Raw genomic sequence first — 23,003 nt, 5'->3', positions numbered from 1 at the left:
GGTATCCGTTAGCCACGTCTGTCGTTAGCGCTCGCAGATAAAACGCTTTAAAACTGACTGGCACTGGTGCACAGGCTGAGGAGTTTAGCGTTTGTTTTTTTTTTTGTTTGTTTGTGTTTTGTTTTTTTTTGTTGTTTGTTTTTCCTTCCTACATACTTTGATTTACACCTTTGATTGAACTATGTACAATCTAATACTACACAATAAGCATAAGCCTCGTCTCACTGGCATGGAGGTTAACCAAAACAAGACCCCAAAAAAAAAATCAAAAAACAGTGAGGAATAGACATTGCGACCTGACCACCCCCCCCCCCCCCACCACCCCTTTTTTTTCCTCTTTTAAAACACTTTGCTTAACGTTAATAAAGCACTCATGTGATTACACAAAGCAGAGAGGGGAAAGTAAAGATTGTGTTTGCGCAAAAAAAAAAAAAAAAATGAAGGAAAAAAAAAAAGATCCGATGTGAAATCTGTTGTGAGATCAGTCTGTTTATTTTGTTGCGGTCTCCACACAGTGTCCCCCCCCCCCCCCCCCCCCCCCCCCGGCTGCCTTGGTTTGTGCCGTTGTGGGCTGAAGATACAGGGCTAGCATCGCGTTAACGTCGGGGGAAGCCGACGCCGCAGTTTTCTCTCCCCCTCCGTTAGCGTTCCGTAGCTTAGGTGCTAAATGCTGAGCTCAGTTGTTTTGGACCTGAGGTTGATTGGCTTTGAGGCTGCGCAGAGCTCGTCGCGCCGCCGCCGACTTGGCGATCCGGTAGCTGCGGCCGACTCCTTTAAACTTGCCCTTACCGACGACCTCCACCGTGACCCGGACTTTCCCGTCATACGTTCTCTCTGCAGGGCTGCACACAGGGGAAAGGCAACAGGGTCTCAGATTTGGACAGGATTTGGATATTTCCTTAATGTGACAATTCTGATTTACAGCCAATAATGGCACATCCTGATATTTGTGCTACGATTATAAAATGAGTTTTATGGCTGCGTAACAATGCCCTGCTATAGACTTGTTCCAGGCATTTAACAGACGTCCAGACGAGGGAACCGGAAGTTTAAAAATGCTGACTCATTCCCGGGTTTTTTGGGACTTATTCCTGCAGCACCTCTATTCCAATATTGCATGTGTCACATGTGTTTTTATATAAATGCCATTCAGACCATTTTGGTTATTAAGGCTGCACGTTTATGATTTACAGTCGACACGATTCAATTGATTTTTCAATATCTCTGAGAACAAAATGCATTTGTCGTAACTGAACGTCAGAAATTGGCAGAAAACCGCGTCTACATATAAACTCTAAATAAACTTTACAGTTTAACTTCAAATATAATATATATATATATTTTTTTTTTCATCAACATATGACTTGACATGAAACAGGTGCATCTTTTCTGCATGAACACAATAAACTTGTGAATGAAAGTCATAACGCTACGCTAACACCAAATGGTATTTACCCCCTAGCTCATGACGATGTAATGTAATGACAGCCATCAAAAATAAATAAATAAATAAAAATAAGAGTTCTGTGGGAGGTGTTGATCTCCTACCTGAACTTGGCAGTTTCTGGTTCCATCTCGAGCAGCTCCCTCACAGGAGAGCGTGGCACGTTGGCAGAGAATTTCTCTGGAGGGGGGAGGGGGGTGGAGGGTTACGAGGTAAAACATCACATAAAAACCATCCTCAGACCTTTAATTCTTCAAATTGTCAACAACCCGTCCCCCCCCCCCCCCCCCCACACTCATGTATACAGAAGGACAGAAATAAATGTGCTTTCGCTCTTCCTCACCTATAAGTGGCCTCATCATTGGATAATACACTTGCCACACCGTCTCCAGTGACATCCTGCTGTCCATGTAAATTGCTCCGGCTAACGACTCAAAGATATCCCCCATGGCCTTAGGGACCTCGATGTCCTCCTCCTTCTCCTCGTCTTCTTCAGAGCGTCGCAGCTGCCAGCAAAAAAAAAAAGATGGGTGATGTGGACAAAATAAAATGTACACTTAGGTGGTGAAGCAGACTGAAAAACAACACGTCTTTAATGAACAAACACTTTGAGCGACTAGCCTTTAACCCTTTGAACCCTGCAATGGAAATGGTCCGCCAGTGCCTATATAGGAATTTTAGCTTATTGTGACGTCATTTCTTCAAAATGCTTCATATCCCTAAAATCCGTACAGCCTAAGCTAAAAGGTAATGTAAGTCAACATACCATAACTATTGATAAAAGTATTGAAATTGTGTCATTAAATAAAGGAAATACTAAAATCTATTGAACCTAATGAATCTAAATGAACACACAAAAGATCCAAAAGACTTCAAAATGTAGAAACATAAACAAAATATTAAACACTCCTTAAGTTATTTGAAACACAGACATTTTTAGTTTCTCAATACTTATTCTTAAATGTGTAAATTTAGTGCAATACATTTATATATATATATATATATATATATATAGACATACATTGCTGTTGCATATATATTTTACTTATATTTTTCACTTAAATATTGTAAATGTGTGTATTTTTTTATTTTCTATTTGTTATTTTTATATTTTGTACATACTTTTATTTCTAAATTTATGCTGCTTTCTAATCTTGAATGGGAGCACCGGTACTGTACAATCCCCCCCCCCCCCCGGGGAAGGATTTCTGATTCTGATTCTCTCTCTGCCGTTATGATCAACGCTGAAACCATCAAGGCGAGCTGTCGACATGTGCAGTCAAATCAGGCCGATCCTTTCCACGTGCAATTTCGGTGTTCAATCAGTTGCAGCGCGGTGGCTCGGTTGGAGACATAGATATGGAGACGGAGATGGCCGTCTTGTTTGGATCTCTTGGTTGATCTCGCACAGGAGCCAATCAGGACTTGAATACATTTTTTTTTGTACAGTGCAAAAAAAACTTCTCAGATTCTTTGTCAGACCCTGCTATAGTTGCATTTATTCGACACTTATTTACAGAAAATCCACAATACTCCGCCGGGATACTTGCCACTGGGCCTTTTTTCAAGGGTTTAAACAGCCTTATAGAGGTTTGGGGCACCCATTCACACCCCCCATTGCCTCTGCTGCTGAGGCCTCGCTGAGCTAGCAGCCCGGCTCTCTGACCCCACCACCTGGGCCGCCGGTGAAGGTGGAGACTATTTAACTATGGTTCTATGAATTCCGAACAAGCACCAGATTTATACCTCGGCACCGACATGGCTGAAACGCATCCAGCATGGACAGTCAGTGCAAGTCTGGGTTTGAGTGTTTTTTTTTTGTTTGTTTTTTAAATAATGAAGGGGCGTAACCCTCTAGACCTCAGTAGAATTCTATAACGCTGCAGCAGTTCACAGAGAACCCTCACTTAAATCAGCGTTTTCCTACTTAATCCAAACAAGCAACTTTTTCTCGAAAGCATTACGAAACAGACAATCACAAGTTGTTTTCGTTCCTAAAACACCACTTCCTCTTTTAATTTGATACCAAACATGTGGCACGTGTAGCTTTTTAGACCGAGTTTGATTCAACACCAGATAAAACTAAACAAAAAAAAAAAAAAACTTGCACTGAAACTTGTGTAAATAGCTATTTCCTGTAACTTCATTTTTTTTTTTTTATCACATCTTTGATTTTGAGCAACAACAAAAAAAAAAAGTGACCTCGCAATGTCTTATGCGTTTTCCATGACGCACGGAGGTCAGGGTCTCTCTCACGACACAATCTTACGGCATACATTAGATTCTAAAGACGGGGGCGCTTAGGTTTTTTAAAAAAATTTTTACATTTACAAGTGGAAACTGGGCGGAAATCCACAAGTATTTCCGGTTCCGCTTATTGATGACAACTTGAAGTATCTACAATACAAGGCTCAGGACTTTATTTTCCGTGTTTTGACGCTCTGGGAATGGTTTTAAAATGACGGGCGCTCCCGGGGCCCTATGGGGTCTAGAGGGTTAAACCTGTTTTTTTTTGTTTTTTTTTAAAGTATCCGATACAAGGCTACAGACATTCTCAACTGACAGACTCTCAGTCCGACTGTTAATGCACCGACACTCCATGGAGCAGTTAAAAGCATGCTACATTAGCAGCTTCATCATGATACTGTTACTCTTACTTGATCGCCAGTGATTACTGCAGCATATTTCTTTACTATCAGCGTGCTTGTGTACGTGCCTGCTCTCCCTGAGGCGCAGAAGTAACTCTCAAGCACAATGGGAGGAGATCTGGTGCCAAGATAGCCATTTCCAGGCAAATTAAATCCAACTGCATTTTCTCTTCGGTACGGAAATCATTGGAATATGAAACAGATTCATAGAAGCTGACAGTCTTGTTATTCAGGCAGGCCTTTTTGAATGCTGATTGTTATTTTTTGGATGGGGGGGGGGGGGGGGCAACTAGAACACAAAGATTGGGTTTCTTGCTACAGGGCTTTGTTGTTCAGTACCGATGCTAGCTGCTGTTTTTGGTCGAAACGGGGGGGGGGGGGGACTCACCTCGGAGTCCATGCCTTGCATCTCATTCTTCTCCAACTGAAACTGCACAAAGTCGTCGATGACGTGGAAAAGCTCAGGTGAGATGGCCTTGAAGTACTTGTGGTAGTCGTACTTGACGGCCAGAGAGGCAAAGATGGTGTTGTTGACGAGTGCTGAGCGCAAGTCGGTCAGCACACCGGGGGAGTGCTGCCGCGGGTCTTCATAAAGGTGCTTTGTTATGAGGTAGTCTAGAATTGCATCGCCAAGGAACTCCAGCCGCTGGTAACAATCTGAAGCGAAAGGAAAGCCAAGAGCAGTCAGATATGTGGGCAGGTGAAATATACATTTGCAGAGCACATTCACGCACTGACTAAACACGGATCACATGACTGCACAGAGGAAATGGGAAATGTAATCTGAAAAGGGGTCACTTGTAGTGACGAACCCTAGTTATTTCGCCCTGACTGGCTCGGGAACACGGCAGCTAAAAGAGCCAAGTTGGTGGAGACCAAACCGGTGAATATTGGACTTGCATCCATCAAGATTTGGTTGGCACCAGCTATTCATAAATCCATTGCAAGGTTTGTGTGGGAAAGCCCCTTTCTAAGTTCTTAGTAACGTGTGAATGGTTTCAAACAAGCGTTTTGCTAAATTGGGTTGCACAATTTAAGACATCACAACCTGTAACATAACTTTCCAAAACCAACCATTTTAGGAGGCTGAGGGACATATTAAACTTAACTGCGGATCCTTCGTAAATAGTAAGTATGCGTTTGTTTCATTTCTATCTGCATACATATTAGCGAATATTATTTGTTTATTTTGTCAAATTTTACGGGCATGACATTTTGTAGTTTGAGGCATATCGTGTTATTTGGTTAAGTGTAATTAACAATATATATAAAGTTTAGATCATTATCGAACAGCTTTTTGATAAAATGTAAGGTTTAAGGTGTGTCGACCATATCGATAATACCACTTTTATTCTTAAGGCTGAACTGCCAATATAGTGTTTCTGTGGTGCAACCAATTTTACTTTAGTGTAGAAATCTACCCAGGATACGTCTGAACTTCCAAACAGTGAGGCCATACAAATAACTCAGACTGTTGAATGTGTCTTTCGGCAACTGTTTGGTAGATGGTAAATGATCATCAAACTGGATTCCCATTTCGATGGAGACGAGCAGCGCCTAAAGCTGGATTTATGGTCGCCGTAGTGTCTCTACGCCAATGGCGAAGGCTCCGCAAGCTGTCGCGGCGCGTGGTCGTGCGCACCTCGGGACTGGCCCGAGCCGGTACGCCATTTCAAGTGCCTCTACGACCCCCTTCCACGAGAGACCACAGAGGACAACCACCACATTTAATAGATAAAAACAGCAGAGCAAATAAAACATGAGCTTGCAGATTCGCTTTGGTTCGCAGGCTAAGGTTTTAATCGAAATGTGGCGAAAATGTTAAATGTTAAGAAAATCTGCAAAAGAAAACGCGAATGAATGCATGTTTCCATCCACGACCATTATGCCAACATTAGGAGTCGATGTGTCGAGATGAAACAGCTGGTGGCGCTAATATTCCATTCGGGTGCCTTTTTTTTGTTTTGTTGTAAAAATAGGTGGATGGGAACCTACCTAATGCTAAAACTGTCCTGATGCTGTGGGGTGAAGTCTGACCTGTGATGGTGTTGTAATGGTAGGAAGCGTGGGTGAAGGCTTGCAGGAGGTAAGCCTTGTTCTGAAAGGTGTAGTTGATCTTTCTTTCGAAGTTCTCGAAGCCGGAGATGAGGTGGTTGAGAGTTCGCTCTGCGTCTGGGTGGTCCAGCATGCAGCGGGGCGGGATCTTCAGCCAGCCGTAGCACAGGTCGATGGTTGTGGTCTGACGGCTCTGCACCATTGTCCCTTTCAGGGTCCCTCTCTCCAATGGTAACACCTGTTGCCATCAAAAACAAGATTTTAATACCTCTGTCATTTAAAAAAAAAATCATATTTATTCCCAAATAGTGGCCCGGGGTTTTAATTCACCTCCACTGCACAGGGTAACAGGCCTTTGTCGGTTCCCATCTGGTACTTGCTATTGATACTATGGACGTTGCTATTGCCATCTGGTGGCACATGTAAGTTACTGCAAAATACGGTTTGCTGAGACATTAACACCCATACGCTGAAATAGGACACAGCGCTTGTTTGTGGCGACCACCCCCGGCCATTATTTGAGACCCTGCTTTTATTTGACTCCCAGTATTTACCATCTGATCCTCTTTTTTTTTTTTTTACTTATTATTGTTTTACTGTATATCACTTGCAACATCGTTTTTTTCTAAAAGAGCCATATCATTCAAAATTAACTAATTTTTTCTGTGCTCAATGTGTTCTGACAAGACTCAATAGGCTTTCTCTTGGGACAGATGTGAACTTCCAACACCTGGTTGGACAAAATGCACCCATCACTAGCCTGTCATTGGTCAAACTAGAAGCAGTCGTTAACTCGTGCTTAATTTTACACATTCTGATTCCTTGTTTTAAATCATTGCTCATAGGTCAGCCAGCTGTTCCCCAATTGGTCCAGCTTCTAGCCACCAGGCTAAACTATTCTAGCTTTAGGACGAAGTAACGGCATTTCTGCATGGGCAGACAAGTACGTGTGAGCCTTACATTTTGAAACGGTTTCCAAATGTGGGTGGGTAATGAATCCTGCAGTGGCTGCTTGGTCACAACGATGGCTGAAGAGCAAAACCTCCTATCTGAAAAATGCACTTTTTTGAGAAAACTAAAAAAAAAAAACTTGTTTTCTTGCAGAATGCTTTTTGTTAAGGATACCCAATACATAATACACTGTTTTTGGACTATATTACTATATTATGTGTTAACAATACCGACTAGATATTAGTGCCTCGCAAAGTGCATAGTTTTTGAAACCATTTTAAAATTCACTGATAATATTTTTGTTGGGATGCAAATGACCCAACACCAAATACAGTAAAGAAAATGCCATCAACGAAAGTTGGTTGGCAAAAGCTAAAGACAGCCGACTGCAAATGACTTTAAAATGCAGCACAGTGGCAGTGTCTCTGAAATTCTACGTCTGTTGTGTTTCTCCACTATTTTATCAAGGTTTTATCTCTCTTTCAAATTTGTCACTTGCCTATATATCGAGCAGTACACTGAGCCAAGGTATTGTTGCCGAATCATGCACTCTTGAGACAGAGCAGCGTGAGAGGTCCTAGCTCACCTTGAGGCCCAGTGAGCAGAGGAACATCTGTGCGGCTCTCTCCCCACAGCTGGTCAGGTAGCAGCCCAGCAGAGCCTCCACGCAGTCGGCGATGCTCTTGTCGGCGATGCACTGCTCCGTGTGCAGGTCGTAGGAGATGGACTGCTTGCCGAGCTCGACGCCGCAGTTCTCCTCCGACGGGTTCCAAAAGCCCACCACAAAGTCGTCCTCCTCACCGGCCTTGCTGGGGTCCAGGTAGCACATGGCGTCCCACGAGCTGTAGTCGAACTCCTCGGCGGAGGGCCCGCTGGGCGCTGGCTCTGAGGGGTAGTGGGCTGTGGTGGGATGGAGGGGCTTCTTGGGGGCCTTCCACTCGTACGGAGACTCCATGGCGGGAGAGGAGCCCGAGGATTGGGCGAGAGGGGGAGGGAAGCCGCTCAGGGAGATCTTCTTCCCGAACGCACCAGATCCCAGCAACATGCTGTCAATGAATTTGATGTGCTCCTTGTAATACTCCAGATCGTCCTCCATGTTGACTTCATCCTTTGGCTCGTCCTTCAACATCAGCTCGCCGTCCTCGTCCAGCTCCTCGCCCTCCTCATCCTCCTCATCGTAGTCGTTTACAGGCCGCCCGTTGGCCAGAGGCTCCTCTTTGGCCTGGATGATGGGAAGGAAGGAAGGAAAACAGATTTCAAGTAAAAGAGGAAACTAAAGAGTCGTGACTAAGTACTGACGTGGAGTCTGATTTTGAGGTATTTAGGTGTCTCCATTAAAATGACCCTTCCTGGTGTAGGGGTTCCAGCAAGAGTTGGTCATCAAACCAAACCCATGAGACACACACACACATTATTATAGTGGTTAAACACTCGGGCTAGGTCATCAATGTCAGCTCTTCAACAGAAAAGGTACAAAGAACCTTGCTACACACAGGTTAGCCATGTTATCTAGCCGAGCTAACTACCATCCATTGTTATCGCGTGTGCTTAATGCGGCTGCAACTTCTCAGCTGCTCGACTTGATGATTCAAATCATGAAGTTTAGAGGGGCAGCCCCGATGAGCGCTTCGTCACACCGCACAAGGCCACATGTTTTCATGTGTGAGGCAATTGTTGAAACTGCCACCTAACGACAAGAGCTGACACTACTGCTGATTGATCAACTCGTCGACTGACATGAAATTCTTCCGCAACAATTTTCATAACCAATTTAATGTTCGACTTTCCCGAAAACCCGGCTTCTCCAGTCTGAGGGTTTTGCTACTTTTCTTAATAAATCGATTATATTTATATTATTGTAAACTGAATATCTTTGGGACTGTTGGTCAGACTAAACAAGACATTTGAAAACATCATTTTTTATTTTTTTTACCGTTTTCTGACATTTCATGGACGAATATGAACTTATAAGACAAAAAATTTGATTCATCATTAATATCACTGATTATAAATAACAATTCTAACATTTTTGTTTTGGCTGAGCTTGTCGGAGTAGGCAATGGAGATAAAAATCTCGTAACTCTGCGTTTGGAATTTCATATTATGTTCATTCATATTAATCCAAAATCCAAATCCAATACAGTCATTAAATCAGCCCCACAATGGTCCGATGCTCATAGAGGTCGAAAGATATTAACAAGATAGCTATGGTTGGTGTCAACTGTCAGCTGCTAAACTTATATTGTCTCATGGTATCTATCACCCTAGGGCTGCGACTAATGACTTTCATCATCGATTAATGTCTGCAAAAAGTTAAGAAATTGCGAAAAATGCTCGTCACGATTTCCCAGAGACCAAAGTGACGCCTTCAAATTGCTTCTTTTGTCCCAACCGACAGTCCAAAACCCCAAAGACTCTTCATTTACTGGCATAAACAACAAAGAAAAGCAACAAATCCTCACATTTAAGAAGCTTGAACGTCATGAGGGTGACTGTCATTGACTGTGTAGGCAGCGGTTTGATCCAATACTGGGTTGTGATGGATGAATAAACATTTTGAACTTTTGCCTAAATTCCTCTCCTGTATTTTATGCTGTTTTGTTTATGCACTTTGAGCCGCTTTTCCGGCGCCAAGTGCTACATAAAGAAATCATCATCTTGGTGTAATAGAATTCCATATTTGTTGTAATTTATAACATTCATTACAGTACATGTAGGAGTCTATAGTCAAGGGCTATGGGACTTAATACCAAAAAACAAACATGTTGCCATACAAGGTGAAAGTCTGCCCTCTAGTGGCCTGACAACATCATAACACTGACAACATCTATGACAGAAATGAATGGATGAATGGCCTAGGCCTTATCAATCCTATGTCTAACCTTTCCAGATGCCTACTGCTAATTCTTAGTTAAATCCCCAACCCTAAATCCAGCACTCTGAAGAAGTTAGAGCTAAGAAAAATGTCCTCACGCTGCAGGTGCACAGAGTGTACAAAGCAGCGCAGTGTAAAGTAACAGAGCACTGACCTCCTCTGAATCCAGTTTGTCTGTGCTGCTCTTGTCCTGGTTGACCACGTAGCCTGGAGGCAGCCAGTTGACAGGGGGGTCAAAGATGGACACCACCATCCTGCTGGGGAGCCCCTTCTTCTTCCCCAGACGGTATAGGTTACAGTTGCTCACCTGGATATGGGCAGACCAAAAAGGGGACCGTCACCATCACCACCATCATACCGCAGCTTTAACAGTCAAGTGTGATCGTTTTCTGATGCTGACTGATATCGCTGGTATCTTGGTTGACCCAGCTGACCAATCAGAAGCTGCATTGAGTGTTTGTGGATCTGTGCAACAACATTCAGTACCACAACAATTCTATATTGTAGTAGGTAACACTTTATTTTATTTTTTTTACAGATCCCATAGTTTACTGCTAATTCCTAGAAAGGAAGTTCTTCAGTCATTAATCAACCAAATAGTTCCAGGAGTACTCGAGCAACCGGAACTGAACTCCAGAGCCATGAAGATTAGTAACATTTGTTTGATAGTGGATTTAAAAAAAAAAAAAGAAGAAGCTAATTCACAATCACTCACTCTCTGTATCTCTATGTTCTAAAGTTCTAAAAAAGTTCTTAGGAGTAGAGGAGACTTCTTAAAAGGTTCTTTGTCCCTTGGGAAAGTTCCTGCGGTAGAAACGGGGCATTTGATTTTAGCAGCTAAAAAAAGGAAAATTCCTCTGGAAATCAACCGTTTTTTAAGTTTGGTGCACATTTGGAATAACATAAACACATGCACCTGAATATATCAATCCATTTATTTGGGGTTTTTTTCTGGAGCTTTCTTCTTTCTCGAGGCCTTCATGAGCGGAGGGAGTTTGCTTCAATGAGATGGTTTCAGTATCATCACGTAAGGTAAGTACGGAATCTCCATGACAAATGAGCAAACTCCATCCCGCTGATGAAAACCACAAAATAAGGATAAAAGCTCCCCAAAAAACAAACAAACATGTAAGTGGATCTCAAGAAGTTTCTGCCTGTCGATTCTGACCACAACTGTTATTTCACTTACGATGCCCCATCGCCTTTATGATAAGTCGTGACCCCTCTCACCTTCTTGCTGCGCATGTAGCTGAGTCGTCCCTCGTGAGCGTCGGGGTAGGTACAGAACAGGTACGTGGTGATGGCATGCTTGAGGAAAGAGTCTCCGAGCATCTCCAGCCGCTCCAGGTTGAAGCCGTCGCTGGCATTGGATAGCGTCAAGGCCTGCAGGATAAGGCCCGGGTTGGGCCCCAGGCTTTTGGGGGAGTCTCCTGCCTGGGCTCTGTGCTGGGGAACAGCGACAAGGTCAGGAGAAGGTGCTGTGGGAGGGTTGGGACCCGTGGCTGCCCGGCTGCAGACTGAGGTAGCTTTATTTGTGTGGTCAGACGTCCTCCCCGGTGTACATTCATCACTAGGCTGTGGAGGACTGGAGCTGGGCTTCTTCAAGCTGTGAGAGGGCTGCACGGGAACTGAGGTAGTGGTTTGCATTGATTCAGGGCTCTGCAGCCCAGGGGAGCTGGGCTGGGAGCGTTGGCAATTGTCATGTTGGTGAAGGTGCTCATCTTGGTGGCCGTTGTCGTCACAGTTGGCGACTAGGGCAGTGCCGTTGGTTAGGTTCCTCGTGCAGGTGGCTTCTCCGGGCTCAAGGGCCGCGAGGGGCCCTTGCTCCAGCAGGGAAGAGTGGTGACTACTGGGATGTGTTAGGAAATTGGGGTCAAGGTTTACAGTCTCTTGGTGCTTACAGTGACCGTCACCATCCTCGCTGCAGGACTCGGGACAGAAGATGAATGTTTTGCTGTCGATAGACCTCTTCCAGCCAAAGTCCAGGTTCGGATACCTGCCACATAAAAAAACAGACCATCCATGAGTGTGTTTACCCACACACATACTCTAAATATGAAGAGAACGCAAGTATATTTCCCATGTCAGGCGGGTTTTGTGTCTGGATCTTACATTAAACACTGAACTCATATGTTGTGTGGTGTATGTAACAGGGACCTGAAGTCAGGGGGGAGGGTCTGGGCTCCCACTCCAGCCTCACTGGCTGTTTGGGCTCTGAGCTCCTCGGCGGTCAGGAGGCAGTGGAGGCGGTAGAGGATGCTGGGCAGACACACTGCTTTCCTCCACAGGGAGGCGGGGATGGGGTGGATGGCACACAGCTCTGGGACCAGGATCTGACAAACAACACACTGTTAGACTGGGACTGCTGTAAGTAAAGAATGTACGTAAGGTGATGTAGCTTAAACTCATTTCTGGAAGCGAAGTACACACTCGAGTAGTGACTATACTGAATCTGGATCAGAATAGATGCATACATCGGAATCCGGGTTTAACGTTAAAGATGCGACCGCATCAATACGTGGACCCCTGGATCGATCTAAATGTACTAAGAACCGGCAGACGGCCCGATTCTAAAGTTACAAATCGGTTGACTGAAGCTTTGATGCAAATTCTGCACAGCGTCTCCGCTCTTGTAATAGGTCAAAAGGTCAGCGAGAGTAACGTTAGCGCCGAAAAGGTGCGAGGTAACAACAAAACATGTCCGGCACGGTTCACAGTGCGCCATCAAATCTAAAGTTTGGAAGACGTTTGTATTTCTTGAGAAGTCAGGAAAACTGGGCAAAAGTCTGGCCGTTTGTGAGGTCTGTAGAACAGCGACGTATCGCAACACTCCTACCTACGCGGCGGGCGTTTCGGTTTACCCGAAGTCGAGTGACCCTGTTAACTGGCGACTCTCAGCCGAACGCGTCTGTTGTTGTCGTAGTTACGACAGCCGTTGAAAACAGCAAGCTAATACGTAGCTGTCCTCGGAGATGCCTCTTTGTTCAGTTTTTCATCAAAACGCACCTATTTGATGAGTCTCTGGAGTCTTGTTTGAGGAAACGTGTCACGTAGGCGACTAACACTCACAACACATTTTGAACGTTGCTTGTTGTCACATAATTTGTTGTCAGTCTGTTTGAGGGATTCCCGGGTCTTTTATGAAATATACAGTATCTATTTGAAGGTATGCAATGCTGCTTTTATAGAATTAGCTTCGTTGTTTTTTTTCTTTCTCTATTTTAACACCCTGCATGTATCTATGGGACCACACATTATAGACAGTGCACAGTATTTAATGGGCGGGGGTGTGAATCCAGCCTCTGAATGATCGCGCTGCTCTGTTCAAACGGCTAGAGTTTAGGAATGACGACTGGGTGGTTTTGGACTGTATCAGCCACCTTTTACCGCGGAGCAGAGAGACGTGGGTGTTGTGTGTGGACACCGCTGTCAACAACAACAATCAGATGACTTAAAATACTGTCCTGTCGGAAGAAAAAAAAAAACTAATGCTAAATTAAAAATCAGGCTCCAAAATCAACACTGATCACTGTTGGCGGGGGTGTGTTGTTTCAGGTAGAGGTGAGTGGATGAATTGCAAAACAAGGGCGGTTTAACAACAAACAACAACAATCCGATCACGATCTGTGAGTTTAAAGGTTTATCAGACTCACTCAAACGAATGAGGTTTTTTTCCCAGCAAAGTGACCACAAAGGCAGCCGTATACCTGTTTGTTCTGCAGACTCTCCCACTTGGCCTTCCTCTTTTCCGCACTGCTGAGAGGCAGGGCTTTGCCCTTCTGGTTCAGGTGCCGAGGGGTCAGTAGGTTCAGTCTGAGAGCACAAAAAAATGAACTCGTCAGGACTCGACAAAAAGAGGCATGCTTACAAAGTGCTGTCGTTGCACTGTGGCTTTACGACACTGTGCTAAATCACATTATAATACACAAGACTGATTCAAGATATTCTATGTTTTATGCATTCTTCATCCTCCATCAAAATTCTGGTGTGTTATGCTTGTAGTGGCTAATGTAGCCTGGAGCTTTTAGCCCCAAGCAGATGAGGAGCACAACACCTGTTTACACTTGGATGTGTAAAGTTCCCCTCTAAGACATTGTGTAAAACCTGCACAAACTCAGGAAAAAATGAATTGAATCATCACATCCCACTGCTAGAAAGTGGAACAGCGGTTTACAGCTATATCAACTGTCATGACGTCATGACCCCCCGACCCCCGCGCTGCTGACCTGGATGAGGTGTGGTCCACGTCCAGAAGCGGCTGGTTCAGGTTGGACAGGTCCAAGTTGTACTTGGTTTTGTAGTACTCAGCGAATGTCTCGTACTCCGGCGAGGGAAACTTGCTGAGCGGCGTCAGGTCTGTGTACACGTCGGCGACGTAGAAGCGGTGAGGCTGGTCGAAGTTACGATACCTGGGGGAGGAGCAGCGGTGACAAGTCATGAAGCTCAAACCGGTGTTCTATTGTTTCCATGTCAGTTTGCTCCTCGTGCATCGCGGTATCTGATAAAGACTCAGTCCTCAGCAAAAGTAACCTAAAGTGGTACCTTGGAATGATGACAGCATCCTGGTAGTCCTCAAGTTTGAAGGTGAAGGGGTTCTGCTTGGTGTACTGAGTGGTAGGAATGCCAGTGCGGGCCTCAGACTTCTCAATGTCCTCCATGAACTTAAAGTCCATATCTAGTGTGTTGGAGTCCCCAACTGAATGAGCCAACGGAGCAGCAGAGAAGAGGACAACGGAAGGAAACCAATAAGCATCTCTACACATCTGGGGAAAAAGGAATCCATCAAGTTAAACCGAGCGAATTGACTCTACTCACCGACATTCAGAGGTAGAACGCAGTAAGCCGAGTCAGCCAGCGTGGGCTTGAACTCCAGTGCAGGTTTCTCCAGGCGGAGGATGTGGGAGAAGATGTACTGGTGCAGGCGGGTGATGAGGTCGAGCTGGGCTGCGGTGAGCGTGAAGCCGGACTTCTGCAGCTCGATGGAGATGGTCACCTCACCCGAGCGCGTGTACACCGGGAAATGGGGGATCTGGACAAAAGGAAAGCATCGGTTACCGTCCATGACCGCGGTGAGAGCAGCAATTTCGCTCTTTTGAGAAGTGACTCGGGCGACGCACTCGAGGTATGGGTTTGGCAGTCAGGATGCCGAAGCACCTGGTGGTGTCCTCCGGTGGGTACAGCTTCCTTCTGCGGAAGTTGAGTTCGTCGGGGAGAGGGGTGGTGAGGACCATCCCGATCACATATAGGTAGTAAGTCTGCTCCGGTACGGCGTAACTGTCCCGCAGACACTCTGGTATCTGGAGAGGACAAAAAGAGGACGACAAGAGGAGGACATTTACAAAATTCTACAGAAAAAGCACGACATAAATAAATCAGAAATCCTCAAACAAATAAATGTAGACTGGCCTTCTGGATTAAGTCAATTTGACATTATTATCATTTTCGAGTACTATGAAAGGTGAAACATGGAATCAAACACATCACTTTCGGGGAGCTGCCACGTCGTCCATCTTCATACACAGTCTTAATGGTTTCGACTGACAGGGCCAGAGATCAGTTTAAACAGTTTAACAATGATATGACGTGCTTAGAAATTCAACTGAGGACATTTTTTGAATGCGGTGCACTATTCTGTCATTCACTCAACTACAATCTGCTGACTGGCTGAACATAATGCCATCAAACTGATCTGATCATCTGTGACTTTCCAGACATGGAAATAACACAGTGTGGTGTTTCTTACTAGCTCAAGCTATAGTTATATTGCAGTATAGTAGCCAACTCGTGGCACTGATGTAAACCGGCTACAGTTCAATACATTTGCCAGGTTCAGTTTTCTTTATGGCCAGCAAAGTCGACAGTGAGCAACTGAACTTTTAAAAGCTTGTGTTCTTAATTAGGGATGCAAATTTAGATTTTTTTTTTTTCCCTGAGCGATAGCTGACCCTCATTAACCAACAATATTAAAATGTTTAGATTGGACAAATGTCTGTGACCCATTAAAAACAAATGCCTTTTCTTTTCTTTTTTTCATAAGAAAGGGTTTATTTTTCTATGTGCAACGGCAGCACAAACGACGACTGTCCATGAGGATTCACATATCGACTCACATTGAATCCCCCGGCGCTGAGACATAATTGCCTAGCAAACAGTAGCCAGACTTTTGTAACAGGCTAATTCCTGATCAAAAACTGCAGGCAGGTCAGCAAAACGAAAACTTGTCGTTGCATTTTTCAGACATAGAAAATAAACAGTGTGTCGATATGCTCTGGGGTTAGTCTGGTGCGCAGTATGGTGATGTTTAACTGATAGTATAAAATCGGTCAAAATTCTTACATTAATGGTTGAACATCCCTCGTTCTAATTCAAACAGTTTCTCTTGCAGTTTGAAAATGAACGTAAAAATGATCAATTGTTAAACCCGTGACAAAGACGCCATATGAGTAGTATATCAGTGATAAAAGTTTGCATTCTTAGAACAACATGCCCATTTCCCGTCAAATCCGCACCCAAGAAGTCAGTCTGACGGGCCAAAGCTATTCAGAGTTTGTAACTGTACAAATAAATTGTTTGAATATTGCTTTTGCTTTGAGATGCATCCCATTAAGAGTCAGTGAAGTCTTAAATGTAATGGGACAAGACGTTCTTACGGCTTTAGGGTAGCACTGCCTCCGCTTGGTAGAGCCAGGCCGGCCTGGTACGCTGGTCTCCTCCTCATCGTGGAGGTCCAGCTCCTCCTCGTACTTCACTGTCTCCTTCCCCACCGGCATCAGGTGATCATCCAGCTCACCTGGGTGGGTGGGTGGGTGGGAGGGAAGTAAAGCAAGCTATGGCTCAAGATGCTAAAGCAGATGCAGGGGAAATGTTCTATAGAGGCTGGCAGTGAATAGTTTCCCCCAAATCATGCAAAATCTCATTTCTGGTTTTACCTATTTTGTGGAGTTTCTCACAGCATACTAGTGCAACTGCTTTCTCTGCCAGTCTGGCACAGTTCATTGTAGGACCCTGTAAAGACAGTGACACTTTACCAAAATGAATGAACCTGGAGAAGTTGTTCATTCTTAGTAAATCCCCAGGAGGGAGCCTGGAAGAAGTACCCCGTATTAGTGTACACTGATGAAATCAAAGAGTGTTGAAATGTAACCCATCACCAAAAGTCTTAAAGAGGACCTGTTATGCTTTTCCTTATTTTATGACATATATGTAATGTTACAATGTCGGATATTCACACTAAATATTGCCAAAGTTGCCAAATAATGAGGTAAACGTATGTAAAAGTAATCCAGGCACAGACCAGATGTTTATGTTTATGTCAGCGTTGCTTAGTAAACGTTAGGTTTACAGTTTGCCTTTGGAAATTCTTTCAAAGATTTCCGGAACTTGGCCGGGCCAATCAAAAGAAAGTGGGCTTTTAGGGAGGCGGGCCTTAAAGAGCTTGTTTCAGACAGATGGTGAACTGAGGCGCTGCAGGAAGGGCCAGCAGAAGATAAAGAAGGACTTTTTTTGAACTGAATCAAGCAAAGCTACTCTAGTGGAATCACAAAATGAAAATATAGAGCTGGAAATTAGCTTAATAGGTCCCCTTGAAAAAGGTCGATGTTCTTCCTTACCTTAACAGGAACTCGCAGAGGGGAGTTGATGGGTAAATAGAGTGTGGACTGGAAACGCCCGTCCTGCGTCTCCTTAGTTTTACACTTAGGTGCTAAGTGGGTGAATGGGTCACTGGGAAGCCGAGCACAATACCTGAGCACCAGAGCAAAAAGAAAAAAAAGACATTAACAAACGTTATTTTAAAGCTGATTAAAGTTTGTTCATGAGAAACAGTCACCCTGCCTGTTAATGTGTCCGATGGCCGTGTTGATGGTGACCCGGGGACCTCCATCCTCAGATCGAAGCACGTAGGGCGGGAGGATGTTGTCATCGTCCAGCACCTGCTCCACTTCATACTCGCTCACCTCCACCGACTTGGAGCACTTGTTCCTTAAGATCTGCTCAACATTGAAATGACCGTCATCGTCACTACCGTGGCCGTTTCAAAATGTATTCTAATGTTGTTCAAATAATCGACTACTACCGAAATCAAACGAGACGAAGAGAACAGGTTACCTTCTCTATGGCCTTGTAGGTGGTGAGATCCTCCTCGAAGGCTTTGGTCCTCTCGCTGTCGGCCAGCATAATATAGTTGGAGACGGGCGCTCGAGCTCTGCCTTTGGACTGGACATAGGACCTGTACTCTGTGGGCAGGTCAAACCGCACCACCAGGTTGCACTTTGGAATATCCACGCCTTCCTCGACGATGCTGGTGGCGATCAGCAGGTTAGTTTCGTGAGCCCGGAATTTGCGGAGAACCTGCGAGAGACAAAGAAAATCGGGTCTTGATACGGAATGCTTTCCTCGCTAATTTATTGGCCGCGATAATGACAAAATTCTCACTACCTTGATGGGACAGGAAATGACTAATGTCAAGCTAAATACGATCAATTTGTAGCGCTGGACAGTAGAACAGAATCTCGATATTTCATTTTTTTTTTTTTTTTTAGACGCAATTGAATTAAAATACAAATGTACCATCAAAATCCTAAAAATTCTGGTTAGGTGGCTGCATAGCCCATAGCAACAGGCTGCCAAGGACTGTTACAATTAACAGCACTGACATCAAAGCCAATTGATCACTACAGAACCATAGACTGTATATAAAGATGGACGACATGGCGGTTCCCCAAAAGTGAAGCAAAAACATTTTAATTAGTTATTTGGTGCTATGAAAAGGGGGTGAAACGTCATGATTGACAGCTGTGACGGACTGTGGTGTGTATGGGCGGGACTCACACAGCGTCCAACTAGTGTGGACAGTGTGTAAGAATGCAAGAGTGACTAATTGAGTGAATGAATTTGGAACACGGATACGAGAGGTATGCGTCTCCAGCAGTCCAGTAACATAGCCACGTGGTTTCTGTCGGCATACCTCCTCCTGTTTCCTGAACTCCACCTCCATCTGCTTGTTCCGCGGCTGGTTCTTGCCGATGCTGTGGCCGGTGATGAAGTTGCTGCTGATGTAAGCCAGCTCCGGGTCCTGCTTCCCCGCCTCTTTGATCAGACTGACGAAAGAAACACAGACGTTGACACAAACATTTTACAGTTTCTCTCAGCTGTTCACAGGGGACCTACGAGTCATTTCTTATAAAACAGTGTATTCAACATGGCCAAGAGCCGTCTACTACACATTAAAGGCCACAAGCAAGCATACATGAAAGTATAGTAAATAGAAAATCTGGATTATTTTCAGTTTAAGATGACAGAGCCCTACCGATTAAGGACGACAGCTGTGTAACGCCTCTCCACAAAGATGATCCCACACAGGATGTTGGTGAACGGTGAGGGAAAGTTGGCTTCGGGCCTCTCTTTGGACTCCACCTCCTCATCCTCATCCTCATCCTCGGAGTCGCTCCAGGACACATAGTTGTCCTGGTTGCGGTTGTTGTACCACTCCACGCTTTCGAACTGCTGCCGCTCGAAGGGCTTGTACTCGTGCAGGATCTCGAGCAGGCGGAGGACCTTGGGGGTGACGAACTTGAGGTCCAACGAGGCGGGGGAGAAGTGCTCCTCGCAGAGGGCGTGCACTTTGCGCAGGATGGTGTCGGTGAAGAGCAGAAACTTGCGGTTGAGCTCCTCCTGCTCATGTTTGATGTACTTCTGGAGCTCCCGCACCATGATGCCCGCCGCCTTATCTGCACACCAGGGTCCCAGCACCTGCAGCACGGCCCGGCAGTCACTCAGGACCTGGATGGGACAGAGACGGTGTGAACTGTTTAGGTTTTCGTCTCAAAACAGAAGCCTGCTTCTGCCCGGAAACAAGGCTGATGAGAGCGGAGGATGCGGGGCCGGAAAACCAAACAAGTTTAACCACTTCCTGACCTGTTTGGAGATGAATGTGGGATCGCGGTCATCTCTGGCAACAGATATGTTGCAGTCATTCAGGAAGTGGAGAGCTTCGTCCAGCTCCGCCTGCAGACAAGAGGAGAGGCCACTCTTATCCAAGTAGGGGCCACAGTCCAAAACCACTTCTCTTGGCTGAGAGGCGTATCTGAAATACAATACAGTGCACGGGTTACTTCAGCATAGACCTATGAGTGATTGTGACTGTGAAGTAGTTCTGCCTTGTTTGAATGGACTGTAATCAGTGAAATCATATGTTGCAACACATTTAGCCATAGATGTGGTTGTTCACCCGATATAGAATGGCTTGTCGTACCTGTCCAGGACCACAAGGTCAGTGGCAGTTTCAGCGTTGCTCTTCAGGATTCTCTCCAGATTCTGGATTTTCTGCTCCAGTTCCGACGGGTCGCACTTCCCATTCAGGATGGAAGCTGTGAGACCCAGGATACGAGGACTGCACGAGCAGCCCTCGAACAGCTGCAGAGACACGAGAGAGGAGAGCCAGGTCATTCGCAATCCCCTTGGAGCTTGGACTGCTCGCCGAGTCCTGCATTTCACTCTGAATCCACAATCTCACCTTCATTATCTCACAGTAGGGGTGGTCTGTGATGGCCAGGTGACAATCATCAAAAACCACCAGGTTGATTTTAGACAACTGTAAGATTTGATTCCTCAGAACATGCAGGAATATGTGGCAAGTCATGACCAGCACCTGTATGAGAGAAAGTTGATAATCATAGGAGAGAAGAGAAATATTATTGTCAACAGTGATCACAGTGTGATTCAGTCTGACTATAAAATGACACTTAATGAAGGTGCAAATAACTAAGGCTGCCCCGCTGAGAATTTGAATCACCAGTCCTGAGTCCACGTTGTCAGTGGACGCCTTATTTGGTTTGCCATTGACTATAGAACAACTTAGGACAGCCGCATAGGCCTATACCCGACAAACGTCTGTAAGAATGGCTTCATACTAGCTCCATACTTACATGTTGTGACAGTGTTAACTTATGAGAATGTTCGGCACACCTGATTCTCAATTATCTCTCGACTCCACCGTTGGCCGGTCCATGCTGAGGTCTCCTCCAAATCTGTGTACTCTCCCACCTGGAGGTCAGAGTGAGTCCTGACTGCAGCTGCTTGCTGGACTACACACAAAGCTGGACAATGTGGACCAGAGACACAGTAAACTAAATTAAAATCACTCAATGAACAATGACGACGAAAGTACTATGGTGGCACATCGAAACAATAGCAGGTGCCGTGTACCGCAGGTACCTGTGTTCACCAGAAAAACGGTCCTCTTCGCATTCTCTTGGTAATGTCCACGGATTTGGTGGGAGAGCTCTTTTGTTAGAAGTACTGCAATAAAGGTCTTCCCTGAGCCAGTATTTAAGCAGACGATAGTATTATGTTCAAGAGCTGCTTCAAGAAGTTCTACCTGTGGAGGAAGGTTCAGTTTTACAGATGGTGAGCTGATGGAGGACAGTGTCGAAAAATAAAACTAAAATAAATTACAATACTAATCGATTAAAACAAAAGAATAGCAATGACAAGCTCTTAATTTGTTATTCGCTGTTATTAATGCCATAGTCTGTACATTATATACAATAGATCGAGCAGCAAGTCAAACACATCCATTACCTGATATTTCCTAGGTGTATAGATGTTATCATGGATAGCCTCCTGCTGCCATGGCAGACCAAAGAAAGGCCCCATGGGTGAAGTGGCAGGAGTGACGAGCTGTAGGCCTGCCATGCTTCAAAAGAGGTGGAGGTGAGGGGGCTGGGCTCCTCCAGTCGTCCACTTTATCTCATTTCATCATCCTCGTCTTTTCAGAGGTTCACTGGCGGGGGAGATGAGCATACTTTAGGAATGTGCTGTAAACGGCAGATACGACAGGTGACATTCAGAAAGCTGTAAAACCACATCAACAAAGCCAGGGGTGAGAAGGGACACCTCAGGCACACACACGGCAGCCAGCAGCACATCTACCGTTGAGAGCTTCTGGCACAGATACCTGGAACAATGTTGTTGAACCAGTGATGGCTAGGAACGCAGTTGTTTTAACCGGTTTAAGAGCTATGTTCTTTGACCAGAAGACATCTGTTGATTGATGTTGAAAATGACCAGAGAATGTACAGAGCTCAAAAACAGAAGTCGAAAACAGCTGGCTTAGAATGTGAGAGCAGCTTGTTTAGACCATGACAACGGCTTGTTTTGAGCCTCTTTAGATAGAGACTGAGAACAGCTTATTTGGAACTTGTTTAGAATGTGAGGACAGCTGGTTTAGAGCTTATTTAGAACGTGAAAACTGCTTGTTTAGAGCTTGTTTAGAATGTGAGAACAGCTTGTTTGGAATGGGAGAACAGCTTATTTAGAGCTTGTTTAGAATGTGAGAACAGCTTGTTTAGAGCTTGTTTAGAATGTGAAAACAGCTTGTTTAGAGCTTGTTTAGAATGTGAGAACAGCTTGTTTGGAATGGGAGAACAGCTTATTTAGAGCTCGTTTAGAATGTGAGAACAGCTTGTTTAGAAGGTGAGAACAGCTTGTTTAGAACATTGGAATGTGAGAACAGCTTGTTTAGAGCTCGTTTAGAATGTGAGAACAGCTTGTTTAGAATGTGAGAACAGCTTGTTTAGAACTTTGGAATGTGGGAACAGCTTGTTTAGAGTTTAAGAACAGCTTGTTTAGAATGTGAGAACAGCTTGTTTACAAAGTGAGAACAGCTTGTTTAGAGCTTGCTTAGAATGTGAGAACAGCTTGTTTAGAATGTGAGAACACGTCGTTTAGAGCTTGTTTAGACCTTGCTTAGAATGTGAGAACAGCTTGTTTAGATTATGAGAACAGCTTGTTTAGAGCTCATTTAGATTGTGAGAACAGCTTTTTTAGAATGTGAGAACAGCTTCTTTGGAGCTTGCTTATTCATTTCTCAAATTGAATCCTCTATCTGTGTTTTAGACATTATTCCAACTATGTTTTTTAAAAGATGTATTCCCCACTGTTGGTCATTTTATCCTATTGATTAACTGTTCTGACTCCTGTCAATTTTCCTAATGGTTTCAAACATGCAATTATTCGACCATTACTGAAA

At 44.7% G+C, this 23,003-nt stretch overlaps 1 protein-coding gene across 1 annotated transcript; it reads right to left on the bottom strand.

Moving 5' to 3' along the window:
- Positions 1-546: 546 nt before the first annotated feature.
- Positions 547-21,687, bottom strand: dicer1 (dicer 1, ribonuclease type III). The gene is made up of 27 exons (XM_070919886.1): positions 21,554-21,687; positions 21,188-21,350; positions 20,939-21,069; positions 20,487-20,621; positions 20,226-20,386; positions 19,889-20,057; positions 19,281-19,753; positions 18,939-19,071; positions 18,080-18,322; positions 17,807-17,961; positions 17,584-17,716; positions 16,903-16,978; positions 16,624-16,763; positions 15,091-15,270; positions 14,789-15,002; positions 14,516-14,669; positions 14,200-14,382; positions 13,681-13,786; positions 12,131-12,306; positions 11,204-11,969; positions 10,128-10,280; positions 7,685-8,320; positions 6,130-6,385; positions 4,481-4,749; positions 1,788-1,950; positions 1,549-1,624; positions 547-842 (listed from the first exon to the last, which is right to left on the bottom strand). Exons 1-27 carry the CDS (start codon positions 21,665-21,667, stop codon positions 677-679), a joined length of 5,724 nt encoding a protein of 1,907 aa, XP_070775987.1. The 5' UTR covers positions 21,668-21,687; the 3' UTR covers positions 547-676.
- Between the last annotated feature and the right edge of the window lie 1,316 nt (positions 21,688-23,003).

Source organism: Enoplosus armatus, chromosome 15 (genome assembly GCF_043641665.1).
Source record: "Enoplosus armatus isolate fEnoArm2 chromosome 15, fEnoArm2.hap1, whole genome shotgun sequence".
In the NCBI taxonomy this organism is placed as follows: Eukaryota; Metazoa; Chordata; class Actinopteri; order Centrarchiformes; family Enoplosidae; genus Enoplosus; species Enoplosus armatus.
The sequence above is the reverse complement of the archived record's forward strand: the minus strand, read 5'-3'. Positions and strand labels throughout refer to the sequence as shown.

Coding starts and splice junctions, on each gene's coding strand:
- dicer1 (XM_070919886.1), bottom strand. CDS start 21,667: ATGGCAGGCCTACAGCTCGTCACTCCTGCCACTTCACCCATGGGGCCT. Junction 19,754..19,888: donor CCACATTCATCTCCAAACAG/GTCAGGAAGTGG, acceptor TGTCCCATCCAG/GTCCTGAGTGACTGCCGGGC. Junction 4,750..6,129: donor CCATTACAACACCATCACAG/GTCAGACTTCAC, acceptor CTTTCGCTTCAG/ATTGTTACCAGCGGCTGGAG.